Source organism: Sturnira hondurensis, unplaced genomic scaffold (assembly GCF_014824575.4).
Source record: "Sturnira hondurensis isolate 20B ecotype Veracruz unplaced genomic scaffold, ASM1482457v3 Scaffold0015508, whole genome shotgun sequence".
NCBI lineage: Eukaryota > Metazoa > Chordata > Mammalia > Chiroptera > Phyllostomidae > Sturnira > Sturnira hondurensis.
The window spans coordinates 748166-761471 of record NW_028088139.1 but is presented as its reverse complement, the minus strand read 5'-3'; the positions used below and the strand labels follow the sequence as shown (position 1 = coordinate 761471).

Sequence of the window (13306 nt, the reverse complement as noted above, 5' to 3'; positions counted from 1 at the left end):
TCTTGCAAGCCCCCCTGTCCACCATGGATGAAAGCAAACAAGACATGACATGATCTGCTTGGGGAGGAGAACTGGGCAATCCCTCAAAAGGGAAGGGCCACGAGCAGTGGCCAATTTCTCGGGAAAAAGGCATTGAGTTCCCTCTTCCAGGGGCTTTTATTGGGTTGTAATACACAGGAATACAGGGTGGCAAGGATCAACCAGTAGATAACGTTTCAAAGAAATCTGAGGGCTTAGTCTGAGTCAGTGTCTGTCAGGATAGGGGGTTGCAGAAACTTTGGGAGACACACTCATTTCCTGCTCAGACCCTTATCATATGAATGAAAGCACTCTTAGCAGAGCAGATCTCACAGGTTTATCAGGAATTCTGTGATGCCAGATTTTCCCCCAGAAGAGCTCTAGCAAGGCACGGAGCTGCACCCCTCCCCATCAGGTATTCAGGCTTAATGGGATTAGAGCCAGGAAGGGCTTCTCCCAGAGGACATGGGGACTCGGGCTATGTCACATAGCCTGCAGGCACGGGTCTATTGCTTGCTCTTTGTTGCAGCCCTCCAAGTCCTTCCACATAGGCCTCCCAAGTGGTAGAGTCTGGCTTAGGTTGCTCCCCACTGTGAGGAGACTTACCCGTCATGGACTTCCGACCACACTTTGGGGGCAGGGAGAGGAAACTGAGGCAGCATTTGCTACCACAGACAAGCTTTGTCTCCTGTAGCTCGCATTCCAGAGGTCATCAGTCGCTCATCCTTAGCCTCAGTGGGTAGAGTTACAATTCCTGAAACCAGGCAGAGTGGTCCACAACAGTATAGGAAATGGAGAAGTTGAAGAACTTATAAATATAACCCATGGGCATGAACTAAGCAGGGGGTGGGGGGAATGCTGAAGGGAGAGGGGTGCAGGGCAGAGGGGGATAAAGGGGAGAAAAAAATTAGGCAACTGTAATGGTGTAATTAATAAGAAAATAAAAATAAAAATGGTTCCAGATCTAAAAAAGTTGTACATCCAACTTTTTGTGTGAAAATAGGTTCCGCAACTCTATATTCAATTCACATTCTCATGGACTCTGGGAGAAATTTTGTCTGAGAGCAAATACAGCCAACAATAAAACCTAATTGAAACTGTTGGGAACAAGAACAATGGCCTCAGCCCCAAGGAGCCTGAAACCCTAGCAGACACCCTGTAAGTTGACTGCCATCTGTTTAGTTCCAAAATTTCCCTTTCAGTTGAGTCAGACCCCACCCTTTTTCTCACGTGTGGGCCCTGTAAGCCAATAATCTGCTTCTGTGCAAAAACGCCTGCTTGATGACCTGTATATAAGGACTTAGCTGTAAGTGCTAGGCGCGAATCCCGGACGAGCCCCCAGTGGGCACAGTGTCTCCGGAGGGATCGCCCCTGCGCAGGTTAAACTTGGCCAATAAATTAACATCTTTGAGTCCCTGAAAGTCTCCAACATTTGTTCTCGCGGTTGGTGGATCTAACAAAACCAACATTACTACGGGCTCCCTCAAAATAGCAACATTCCTTAATTATAGATACACATTTTATTTTATTTTATTTTATTTTAATTTTATTTTATTTTATTTGCCAGGGCACCAGCTGCTCTGACGTGAACATCTGAGAGGTGATAGAATTCAAAACATTTGTTTTTAATTTCATCAATTTTAGAGGGAAAGAGAATGAGTGAGAAAAAGGGGAGGGGGTGGAGAGAGAGAGAGAGAGGACTTGTTCCATTTACATGTGCATTCATTTGTTGGGTTGTGTATGTGCTCTGCCCAGAAATTGAACCAGAACTTTATCAGATCAAGATGACACTCTAACCAATTGAGCAATTTGGCCATGGACNTGGATCTAACAAAAACCAACATTACTGCGGGCTCCCTCAAAATAGCAACATTCCTTAATTATAGATACACATTTTATTTTATTTTATTTTAATTTAATTTTATTTTATTTGCCAGGGCACCAGCTGCTCTGACATGAACATCTGAGAGGTGATAGAATTCAAAACATTTGTTTTTAATTTCATCAATTTTAGAGGGAAAGAGAATGAGTGAGAAAAAGGGGAGGGGGTGGAGAGAGAGAGAGAGAGGACTTGTTCCATTTACATGTGCATTCATTTGTTGGGTTGTGTATGTGCTCTGCCCAGAAATTGAACCAGAACTTTATCAGATCAAGATGACACTCTAACCAATTGAGCAATTTGGCCATGGACACAAACCTTTTGATTATATTCAATGACAATGTCTGAATCAACTGTAAATATTCCTGTAAGCCATGTCATTTGTGTACACAATGATCCTGCAGTTTTCTCTCAAAAACATGTCCAGATGCACACTCAGAAGAGGCACATTCCATCTGGCTAGCTGCAGTCTCCTCCAGCACCTATTTAGACCAGTGTTTCTGTTGCAACCAGTTTCCCCTAACCTCTATGGTACTACAACTAGTGACCATCACCATGTAATTGTAGACATTATGGCACATGGCCCTGCAAGACCTTGGCCAGAGATTCCCTTCAAAAGTGTTGCTGAAATTTACAAACAAGGAAAAAGTCCATGCTGTTCCCAATGTACATGAGGATGACAGAGCTACCCTCTCCTCAGAGTGATCTCGGTGTCACTTAAAACTCACAGCATCAAGAATTCTCACGAGAACTAGGGAGCCCACAGTCAATCAGGAATGGAAATTTGTGAAAAACTGCTAAATTAATCTGAGCAGCAAACTATCCACATGGAGGCAGAGAAAGTGTGAGACACACATAAAATTGTTCACCACTCCATGCCTGTAGGACCTAAGTTTGCGTAAAAATTACCCCCACACAATAAACACACATTAAAGAACCAAGAAAAAAGGCCTTCATTATTTACAACTCAAAAGGCAATGAGCCTGGCAGTTCTTGCACTGGTGACATGGGCACTCAAAAATGTATCGCTCATACCTAACCCTGAAAAAAAGCCCTGCATGCTGACAGCTGAATTCTATATTCTCTGGATCAGCAATAAGTTCAGTCAATGCAACTAGTGAGAGTGAAAGGAGAAAGATCTAAAAAGTTAGGCTACACCTAATTTTCTCCAACAAATCAGATAACTGTTATCTTCCATGAGCACATTAGAAAGGTGACTGATACATCTGTGATAACCTTACAGGTGATGCAGGTGAAATCTCTCCATTAACAGAAGTATGCAGTGACACGGATCTCTCATAGACCTGGGTAAATTTGAAAACACAATTTAGATACATATGCTTCCCACATAAAAAAACAATTTCTGGAGAATCTCCTTATTGTAGATATTTCATTGTGTGAGATACACAAGGCTTCAAACTTTCCCTATACATTTGTATACTGGGGCGGGGGGGCGGGGGGAGTAGCTTTCCTACACATCTAAGACCATGTCCCCATGTGACTTTTATGTGAGAAGGAAGGTTAGAATTTTGACTAAAAGATTTCCCTCATTAAGTATATTCTAAGGCCTAACTCCTGTGTAATTTCTGATGGTAACGGAAGCCATTCTGGCTGTAAAAAGACTTCCCACATTCACTGCACTCATAAGGCCTTTCTCCAGTGTGGACTCTCTGATGATAAATGAGGCTACTTCTATCAGAGAAAGATTTCCCACATTCACTGCACTCATAAGGCCTTTCTCCAGTGTGGACTCTCTGATGATAACGGAGATTACTGCTACTGTAAAAAGACTTCCCACATTCATTGCACTCATAAGGCCTTTCTCCAGTGTGGACTCTCTGATGAATACGGAAGCCAGTACTACTGACAAAAGATTTCCCACATTCATCGCACTCATAAGGCTTTTCTCCAGTGTGGACTCTCCGATGAGCACGGAAACCAGCTTTACTGGTAAAAGATGTCCCACATTCACTGCACTCATAAGGCCTTTCTCCAGTGTGGACTCTCTGATGAATACGGAAGCCAGTACTACTGGTAAAAGATTTCCTACATTCACTGCACTCATAAGGCCTTTCTCCAGTGTGAACACTCTGATGATAACGGAGGCCACTATCACTGGTAAAAGATTTCCAACATTCACTGCACTTATAAGGCCTTTCTCCAGTGTGGACTCTCTGATGATAACGGAGGCCACTATCACTGGTAAAAGATTTCCAACATTCACTGCACTCATAAGGCCTTTCTCCATTATGAATTCTCTGGTGATAAAGGAGCTTAGTGCTATTGGAAAAAGATCTTCTACATTCATTGCACTCATAATGCTTTTCTCCTGTGTGAATTCTCTGATGACGACGAAGAACACCGATTCTGGTAAAAGATTGTCCACATTCACTGCATTCATGAGACCTTTCAGGTCTGTGAACACTCTGATGATAACAAAATCCAGTTCTACTGGTAAACGTTTTCCCACATTCACTGCATGCATAAGGCCTTTCTCCAGTGTGAACTCTCTGATGATAATGAAGGCCGGAGCCACTGACAAAAGATTTCTTGCATTCACTGCACTCATAACGTCTCTCTCCAGTGTGACTTCTCTGATGATAACGAAAACTAGATATTCTGGTATAATATTTTTCACAAATATGGCACACAAGAAACTGTCTTGCAGTATGAACACCATTGTTCTCAAAAAATGTATTGTTACAAGCAACAACCTTTTTACTTTCATTGGGGGTAGAATAATTTTTTCTTTTTCCTATAATCACCTCAGACGTCGAGATTTTAATTGGCCTCTCCCTGGTACGAGCAGCCTGTTGTTGGAGATGTCTTGACCCTGTATTGATGTCTTGTCCAACCTCCACACAGGTAAAAAGCTTTTGTGACACATCAAAATTGCAGCCTTTCCCAACTGACATCCTGTCCACAACTCTTATGAAAGGCTTCTCTCCCACATGTTGCTCCTGGTACTGGTGACATTTTGTACTCAAATAAAATTGTTTTGCACGTGCCCCACACCTCAGCAGTTTAAGGGTACATTGTGCTTCATGCGGCTGAATAAACTGAAAAATGTCTCTCAAGACGGGCCCACAACTCTCACAAGGGTGGCTCTTCCTGGAAGATACAACTAACTTGGAATTCTTTGTCTGTGACATTTTTACAGAAAAACTCTGTTCAACTGGTGCTTCCACATGCTCTGTTCCACAACAGCAACCTGAACAAAAGGAAATGCCGGTGAAGAATATGTTGACTTTATAGGAAAGGAATATCCTAATCAGAAATGGCCATCTGTAACAGCTACATGATTCTATAAAATGATTTTCAAGACATGGGAGTTAGACTCTGAAGAAATCACTGTTGTATTGTACTTGGCCCTAAAGGTCAGTCAATGGTGGAAACCTCACCAAGGTAAAGACATGAGCATAAGATGGGACACAGAGAAGAGGGGCAGGGTCTACTAGTTGTTCCTCTACAGATGGCTTCCTATAGGAACTTTCCTGCTAGTGATGTGAGGCTGTGTAGAATGATTTGAATGAACTCAAACTTATTGACATCACCTGTACTAGAGCATATAATGTTCAAGGTCTATATAATACTTGCTTACTGCAAGGGACTGTAAGCATGGAACAAAGTTGAAGTGAAGTAAAACAACAACCTGCAAGAGTAATGGTTGAGGTGTAAAATTTAGAAAGAGGAAGATTATCCATGGGCTGGGAATCTGAGTAAAAATGATAATTTAGAACTGAATAATTGACAACATGTCACCAAAAAGATGATTAAGTTCAATTTGGTAAGGAACTGGCAATAGTATCAAAATACTGCTGAAAAAAAGGGTTCCTAGGCATAACCTTAAAAACACCCTGGCATCAAATGCTTTCCAACAGCCCTTCATCAGGTTAACACAGCATCAGGGATCATTCTGCCATGTATAGTGTCAATCTTCTCCTGGGATGCACAAATGATTCTTAAATCCCAGTTGAGTCCCTACATTGAATACAGATGATATAAATGTTAAAAGAAAAACAGAAGAAATGGATGGCCAGCACTGTGGTAGGGGGAAAAGCACAAAAGAGATCAGGGAACAAAGATTTACGTGCGTGAGGTCAGGAAGATGTCCAAATAAAAAATATTGATTTCTTCCTTCTTTCAGAACAAGGTGACAGCTATCCACAGACAGAATCAAACATGGGGAAAGGGAATAAGAATATGATTATGACAAACAACAAATTAGCCTTGACCAGGTGGCTCAGTTGGTTAGAGCTTCATCCAGATACGCCAAGGCTGTGGCTTTGATCCCATCAGGGCACATAAAAGAAGCTACCAATGAATGCATAAACAACTGGGGGGGAAAATCAATGTTTCCCTCTCTGCCCAACCCCTCATCATCTCTCTCTCTAAAACCAACTGCAAAAAAAAAAACAAAAACAAAAACAGCAAAGCAAAAGAGGAAAAAATAGAGAACAGACTACAAATGATGACTGGGAAGATGAGGTTAGCAAACATTTGAAAACGCCAATGCTCAAAAACAAGGGTCAGAGTTACTCTATCAACCACTGTGATTGCACTCAGGTTGACTTTAGTGGATTGTTCTGTGAAAAACACTGGAAATTTTTGTTTTTTAAGAACCACCAAGGCCCTTACAATATTTGCAAACTTCCCACGTTTACACATCAGAGGACCCTGCAGTGTTTCTCAGCATGAAAGCCAAAAGAAATTCCTTTGTCCACAACCTAGTGAAGAGAGAAAATAAAAATCAGTATGTCCCCAGCTGTATTAGCCACCAAAGTCTCCAAAAACCCCTGACTGTCAGTGAAAAAACATGCTGCCAAAGCCACTGTGGACTTGTACATTTTTTGCTATTCTGACCTCAGCTCATGTACTATCAAGGAGAATATGCGTGTGGGCCTTCTCTTGAGCTTGAAACACACCACTTCACCTAGCCAACACTTCTGAATCCACATGCAGATAAATCTGTTTCCCTAGCCAGAACTGGTCCCTAGGTTATTACTGGTCCCTAGGGACCAGTGCATATGAAAAGGAATAATTGCTTTATCAAATCAATAGACATCAATACAGGATGCAAAAGCATATTAAACAGAAGGACACTAACAAGAGAGGATAACTGTTTAATTATCAATACAAAACAAATGGATATCTATGTATAGCCTGACGAGAAATCCAAAATATTTAATTTAAAATGTCTATGAGCTACATCAGAACATAAATGAAACCAAGTAAATAAAGAAACCAACACAGAAACATAAGGACAATATCAGATAGAGAGAAAAATTTAAAAATAATAAAAGACTAGAGTTGATGAATTGCAATGAATAAAATAAAAAATGAAATAAGGAGTATCAAAAGCATACCTTAAGCATGTCATCTCTAAGAGGACATTTGAAAGCATCAAGATGGAAAGAAATAAAGAGGGAAATACATTTTTTAAATTTAGCAAGGTAAATTAAGTAACACCATCAAGATAACAGATACGTGCATGATGGGAATTCCTGGAAATACTGAGGGTGTTGGTGGAGGGTTGAGACACAGAAGAAGAGAGAAGAAAGGAGAAATAAAGGAAGAACATTTATTTAAAGAAAATAAACTGAAGACTGAGTTCCCAAATCAGAAAAAGGTCTGTGAATAATCAAATGCACATATTCTCAAAGGTGCCTGTACAAATTCATTGTAAATTGGACTTCACCAAAAGATATTACAGTGGAAGTACCTTAAATCAAAGGCAAAGAGAGCTGTGAAAGCAGAAAGAAAATAGAAACTGCCCTAGTTGGTAGATTGAGGGTTGGCCTATGAACTAAAAGTTTTGTGGCTTAATTCCTAGTCAGGTCACATGCCTAGGTTGCCGGCCAAGCTCCCAGCTGGGGGTGTGCAAGAGACAATTAGTTAATGTTTCTCTCACACATCAATATTTCTCTCCCTCTCTTTCTCCCTACCTTCCTTCTATCTAAAGATAAATAAATAAATAAATAATTTTAAAAAAGAAAGAATATAGAAACTCATCTCATGGATGGGAAACAACTGAGTAACGGTAATAGTATGTTCCTCTGGAAAACACTTGTAGGCTAGGAGAAAACAAAATGATATATTCAAAACACTAAATGGAAACCATCAACATCTAGAAAAATCTGTTCTTTGGAATAAAATATTTTCCCCTATAAACAAATCTAAAATGTTTACTGCCATTCAACCTGACTTTTTAGAAATGCTAAAAAAAAAGTTTTTGAAGATGAAATAAGAGAATACTAAATAGAAACTCAAATAGATATGAAGTGTAAATATCACCACTGAAGTCAAGAATTAAATCAAATTCATAGTACTGTAACAATGGATTGGTACAATGTATATTATGTAACTACTATAAAGATTAAAAATTAATTCTAGTAAAAATAACAAAGCTAACATTGTGTACTTTAATATATACACAACTATGATAGATGTGAATTGTGATGTGAAAAGCATGTACAGGGGTATGTGGTGGTGATTCTAATGCAGAATTTTTGGATGCAACTGAATGTGGTATCAGGCTCTGGCTGGTATGGCTCAGTGGATTGAGCACCAGCCTGTAGACTGGAAGGTCACAGTTTCAATTCCTGGTCAGGGTACATGCCTGGTTAACAAATAAAATTTTGTTTAAAAAAGAAAGTATTATCAGGATAAAATAGATTGTAAACAGTATGAATACATTTTATGTAAATCTTTTGAAAAACACAAGCAAAAATGCATGTAATAGACATACAAAAGAGAAGAGTCAAACCACAATTTGAAATCATTAAACCACAAAGGAAGACCACAAGAGAGGAAGACAAAAAGTGCACTGCAAAAGAACCAGAAACCAATGAAGAAGTGGCAATTACAGCTCCTTAAAAAAATTCTCCAATCAAGGGATATTACAGGGACTGAAGAGCTAAAGACAAAAAAAGAACAGGTGCAGTATGCCGCCTACAAGAGACACTGAACCTTTTATGTACCCAAATAGGCTAAAAGTAAAGAGATGCAAAAACTATCACAGGCAAACAAAAAAAGCAGCTTAAAATTTATCAGATGAAATTTGATAGGCCACCTCAAAAACTGTCACAAGAGACCGTAAGTTCATCAGAGAATGATAAGTAAATCAATTCATCAAGGAGATAACAAATGTAAGCATTATGAACTAAACAACAGAGCAAGTATATATAATTAAGCAAATACTATCAGATGTGAAGGCAAAAAAAGAAACCCAATTATTAGTAAAGAACTTCAATATTGCTTTTTTAACAATAGTAGATCACCCCACAAAAGCAATAAGGAATTATTGAAGATTAACTACACTTCAGAGCAATCAGAACTAATAAATATATATAGAACATTCCATCCAAAAGCTGCAGATGATGGATTCTTCTCAAGTGCATATGAAACATTTCTAGGTAGATCATATACTACGTGAAAACTCAAGTCTCAAACTTTGACAAAAAAATCACATAAAGTATCTCATTTCATCACAACGTATGAATCTTAAAATCAAGTTTACTTTCTAGAAACCTTGAAAATTCACAACTATGATGAAATGAAACAATACAGTCCTGAATAATCAGTTGTCAAGAAAAGAAAGAACCCACAAAAACCAAAAGAGAACTCCCTTGCACCTCAGAAAACAATAAGCACAAGAAAGTTAAACCAAAACTAGAAAATGAACAAATTCCAATAAATATTATGAAAAACATAAAGGCAATAGTGACAAGACAAAAAAAAGAGAGTATCTATGAGCTATTTTTTTGAAAGACACACAAAATTAGCAAACCTTTACCTAAACTAAAACAAAAGACTCAAGTCTCAAATAAATTAAAGAACAATTTAAGATAAGACATTACACCTGACACTAGGAATCACAATGCCTCATAAGAGATGTTGGCACATGCCATAATCCTACATATAAAAAACTGTCAAATTCCCACTATAAACTTCTGAAACCAATAAACAGCTTCAGAATTCTGGCCAGGTAGCTGAGTTGGTGAAAGCATGGTCCCAAATGCCAAGATTGTGGGTTCAATTCCCTATCAGGGAACATGCAAGGGCCAGCTAATGAATGCATACATGTGTAGAACAACAGATCAGTGTTTTTCTCCATTCTCTCACATTCCCTTCCTTTGTCTAAAAATCACTAAATAAAAAATTTTAACAATACATTCAAATAAGTTAATTGAGAAAAATTACAGGATACAAAACCAACATACAAATCCCAATTCTGTTGCTATACACTAATAATAAATCCTTTGATTAACAAAAAGGAAGAGTCATGTCCAGGTGGCTCAGTTTGTTGGAGAATTGTGACGTAACCAAAAGGTTACAGGTTTGATTTTAGGCCACGGTAGACAAGTAGGTTGCAGTTTGGGGCACATATATGAGGCAACCAATTGATATTTCTCTCTCATATACATGATTCTCTAACTCTCGCCCTTTCTCTGCTTCTCTCTAAAATCAACACACATATCCTCAGATCAGTATTAAAAAGTAAATAAAGAAATAAAAATGGTAGTCAATATTATAATAGCGTCAAAAACAATTAAATAACAGAAATAAAATCAAAATCAACCAAAAAAGGTGAAAATCCTTACAGTGAACATGATAAGACAGTGATGATAATATGACTTGGAGGTATTGTGGATTCGGGTCAGAAAACGTCACATTAATTATTTTGATTTCCCAGTAAAAAAGTTACGTCCATCCTGTAGGCTAGTAACAGAGCAACATCTGAGTCTAAAAGCAAAAACAAACAAACAAACAAAACACTTCTATATAACTTATTTAAAATTACTTTATCACTATGCACTGGTAACCAGCATCTGAGCCTGCTGAAAACCTAGCAACACTAAACATGCTTAATGGAGGGTTGCCAAAATCATTGCAACAGTATAAAAAGTAAGGAGAAAACGTAATATCTGCAGAGCAAAATTAAGCCAATTGAAAAAGCCATGTCTCAGGAGGTAAGAAGGCAATACACAAGGGATTCAAAACTCATTAGCCAAGAAAAATGTATAAACAATTTTCCAAACAAATGTGTACAAATGACCAACAGGAATACCAAAAAATGATTTTTCTCACTAATCAAGGTGGAATTCATTAGGATCTCTGCAACATTACAAACCACAAATGCTTCCTTTTGAGTTCAGTGCCATAGTTATTGGTACCGCATGGGGAGAAAAGGGAAGTGCAAACACATCAGTCCTACCAAGGAAAGCAACTATTCAGAAAACTGGAAAATCAAGCAGTGCTTACAGTCCACATGTGAAGAGTGAGGACTCGCTAGAAAATAGGAGGCATGGGAAAGGTAAAGCTAAGTCCATGTAACTGGTGAGGGTGAGGGTCTTACCCAGCGAGGATATAAGTTCAAAGTTCTCCACCATCACACCCAGGTACAGGTGCCTCTGACTGTCATTGAGGAGGCACCATTCTTCCCGGGAGAAATACAGGGCAATGTCTGCAAAGGTCACACCAACCTGTCAGAATTGACACAAATGAGAGCTGTCTGAGAACCACAATACTATTCCTTATAAATCCTCCCCACGCTCAATTTCCTCTAGGGCTCCCCAGTTCACTGTGGACACCAGGCCCTAATACCAGTGCTGGCTGCTCTCTCATCACAGACCCATTAACCATGTTCAGCAACAGCAGCTCGGTTGGGGGACTCAGGGGAGAGCAGATAAATGCCATTTAAGTGTTGGGTCACGACTAGAGTCCCATTCTTCCCAACAAGCAAGTCCACTGAGTCTCCCAGATCATGCCTCCAAGACACAGCCAAACATGGGCTTATGCTTTACACCTAAGGCCCCAGAACAGGTAACTAGGACCATCAACTCACACATATATTATGTACAAAATTGTAGAATGTTGGCCTCCTTTACATCTTCAGACTCCAGGTTCACTCCCTCAGCTTTGCCAACTTCCTGCACAGGCATATCTCTGGACTCACCTCAAAATTAGGCATACGGTATCGAGTTAGAATCCGTAAGAACCCCAGTTTTCTGATGGATCTACAGCCCAGTCAAGTCCCAAATGAGCAGCGAAAGTCCTTCCTGCCTGACTTTTGATCTTTGTTTCAATACTCACCACCCAGATCCACATGGGAATTTCAGATCCGAATAAAACCTATGCACTGTGCACTGTACTTGTTGTGTCCTCAGAAACCTCAACACTCCTCTCTCCAGCGACTTTTCCTCACGACCCCTGACGCGAAGCCTGCGGGGTAGGACGCCCGCACACCGGAAAGTAGGGTTCCGGTGGTGAGGCGATGAAGGAGGGAAGGGGGAAGGCCGTGCACTAACCCCAATCGCGCCTCTCAGCGAGGCCACCAACGGACGCTGTGGGTAAGGCGAAGTACCGGCGGAAGACGAGGACACCAAGGGCATGGCGACCCCTGTCCCGGCTTTGGTCCTTTTCACCCAAGGAGGGTCGCCCAGCTCCTTACTTTCCTGTGTGCTGTGTGAACCATGGCTCTGGCGCCTTCCCCACCACTGCATCTTCACCATTACCCAGCAATCTGGAGCCTCTAAGCAATGTGGTTGATCTTTTGAGTACAGACAAAAATGCCCCTCCTGGCGCCGGAAGTCCCGCCTTAGCGGTGTGCGTCGCGGAAGACGCCTTTTCTGGCCCTTTATTGGCTAGGCGCCCCTGTGTTCCTCCCTCGGTATTCTGGGTAGTATGCATCACAATGCTCAAAATGGTGTTACTGGGTTAATAAACATACCCGGATAATCACCTAGATTTCTGTTGTGGAATCTTTTCTACACAGTCAAAATCCCACATACTACAGCTGACCTGAGGCTGACCAGCTCCTGCCCTGTAACAATTTGACTATGAGTCTCAATGATATTTTGGAATCTAGTATTCAAATTCAAGCTGTTTGAACCAGGGAATGGGAAGTCTGATCACTGCCTATTTCCCTCTGAACTGAGCTTTTGGGGTCAAAACCACCCTGCTCATTCGGATGCTATCTGGTCTCTAGAAACCTGTTCAATACAAGAAACCCCATGATAAAAGACCAGAAAAATGGGATAACACTACAAAACAAGGGCTTATTATATTATCTAATGACTGGACTTCTAAAAGAGATGGAGAACATTAATAGATGGAGGTTAAAATAAGGAATACCTGTTACATTGTACAAAGCATGAAAATAATTGAAAATATTAAAATTTCACTCCAATACAAAAACCATTTTAATAAAATTTTAAAAGGCAACAAATGAGTGAAATCCCAAAATTCGCCTTTGTCATTTTTCTGTCCTTTTGTTTAGAAAAGTGGCAGATGATAGGATCAGACACCTAAGCAAAGACAGACATAGCAAATACACACCTAAAACTCACCATAAATCTTTAGAGAACCAGTGAGGTAGCACTACAATATTTTAAAAGTTGAAATAAA

At 39.9% G+C, this 13306-nt stretch overlaps 2 protein-coding genes across 2 annotated transcripts in view; both read right to left on the bottom strand.

Moving 5' to 3' along the window:
* The window catches only part of LOC118999841 (zinc finger protein 350-like), a 182095-nt gene that overhangs the window by 108875 nt on the left and 59914 nt on the right, over window positions 1-13306 (bottom strand). The window lies entirely within an intron of this gene.
* LOC118999825 (zinc finger protein 211-like) lies at window positions 2837-12485 on the bottom strand. The gene is made up of 3 exons (XM_037064564.1): window positions 12208-12485; window positions 11256-11382; window positions 2837-5108 (listed from the first exon to the last, which is right to left on the bottom strand). Exons 1-3 carry the CDS (start codon window positions 12409-12411, stop codon window positions 3466-3468), a joined length of 1974 nt encoding a protein of 657 aa, XP_036920459.1. The 5' UTR covers window positions 12412-12485; the 3' UTR covers window positions 2837-3465.

Excerpts from the sequence above, each read along its gene's own strand:
- LOC118999825 (XM_037064564.1), bottom strand. The coding sequence starts at position 12,411 with ATGGTGAAGATGCAGTGGTGGGGAAGGCGCCAGAGCCATGGTTCACAC. Across the intron at positions 11,383-12,207 it reads CGCTGAGAGGCGCGATTGGG|GTTGGTGTGACCTTTGCAGA; the intron begins GTTAGTGCACGG and ends CAATTCTGACAG. Across the intron at positions 5,109-11,255 it reads TGAACTTATATCCTCGCTGG|GTTGCTGTTGTGGAACAGAG; the intron begins GTAAGACCCTCA and ends CCTTTTGTTCAG.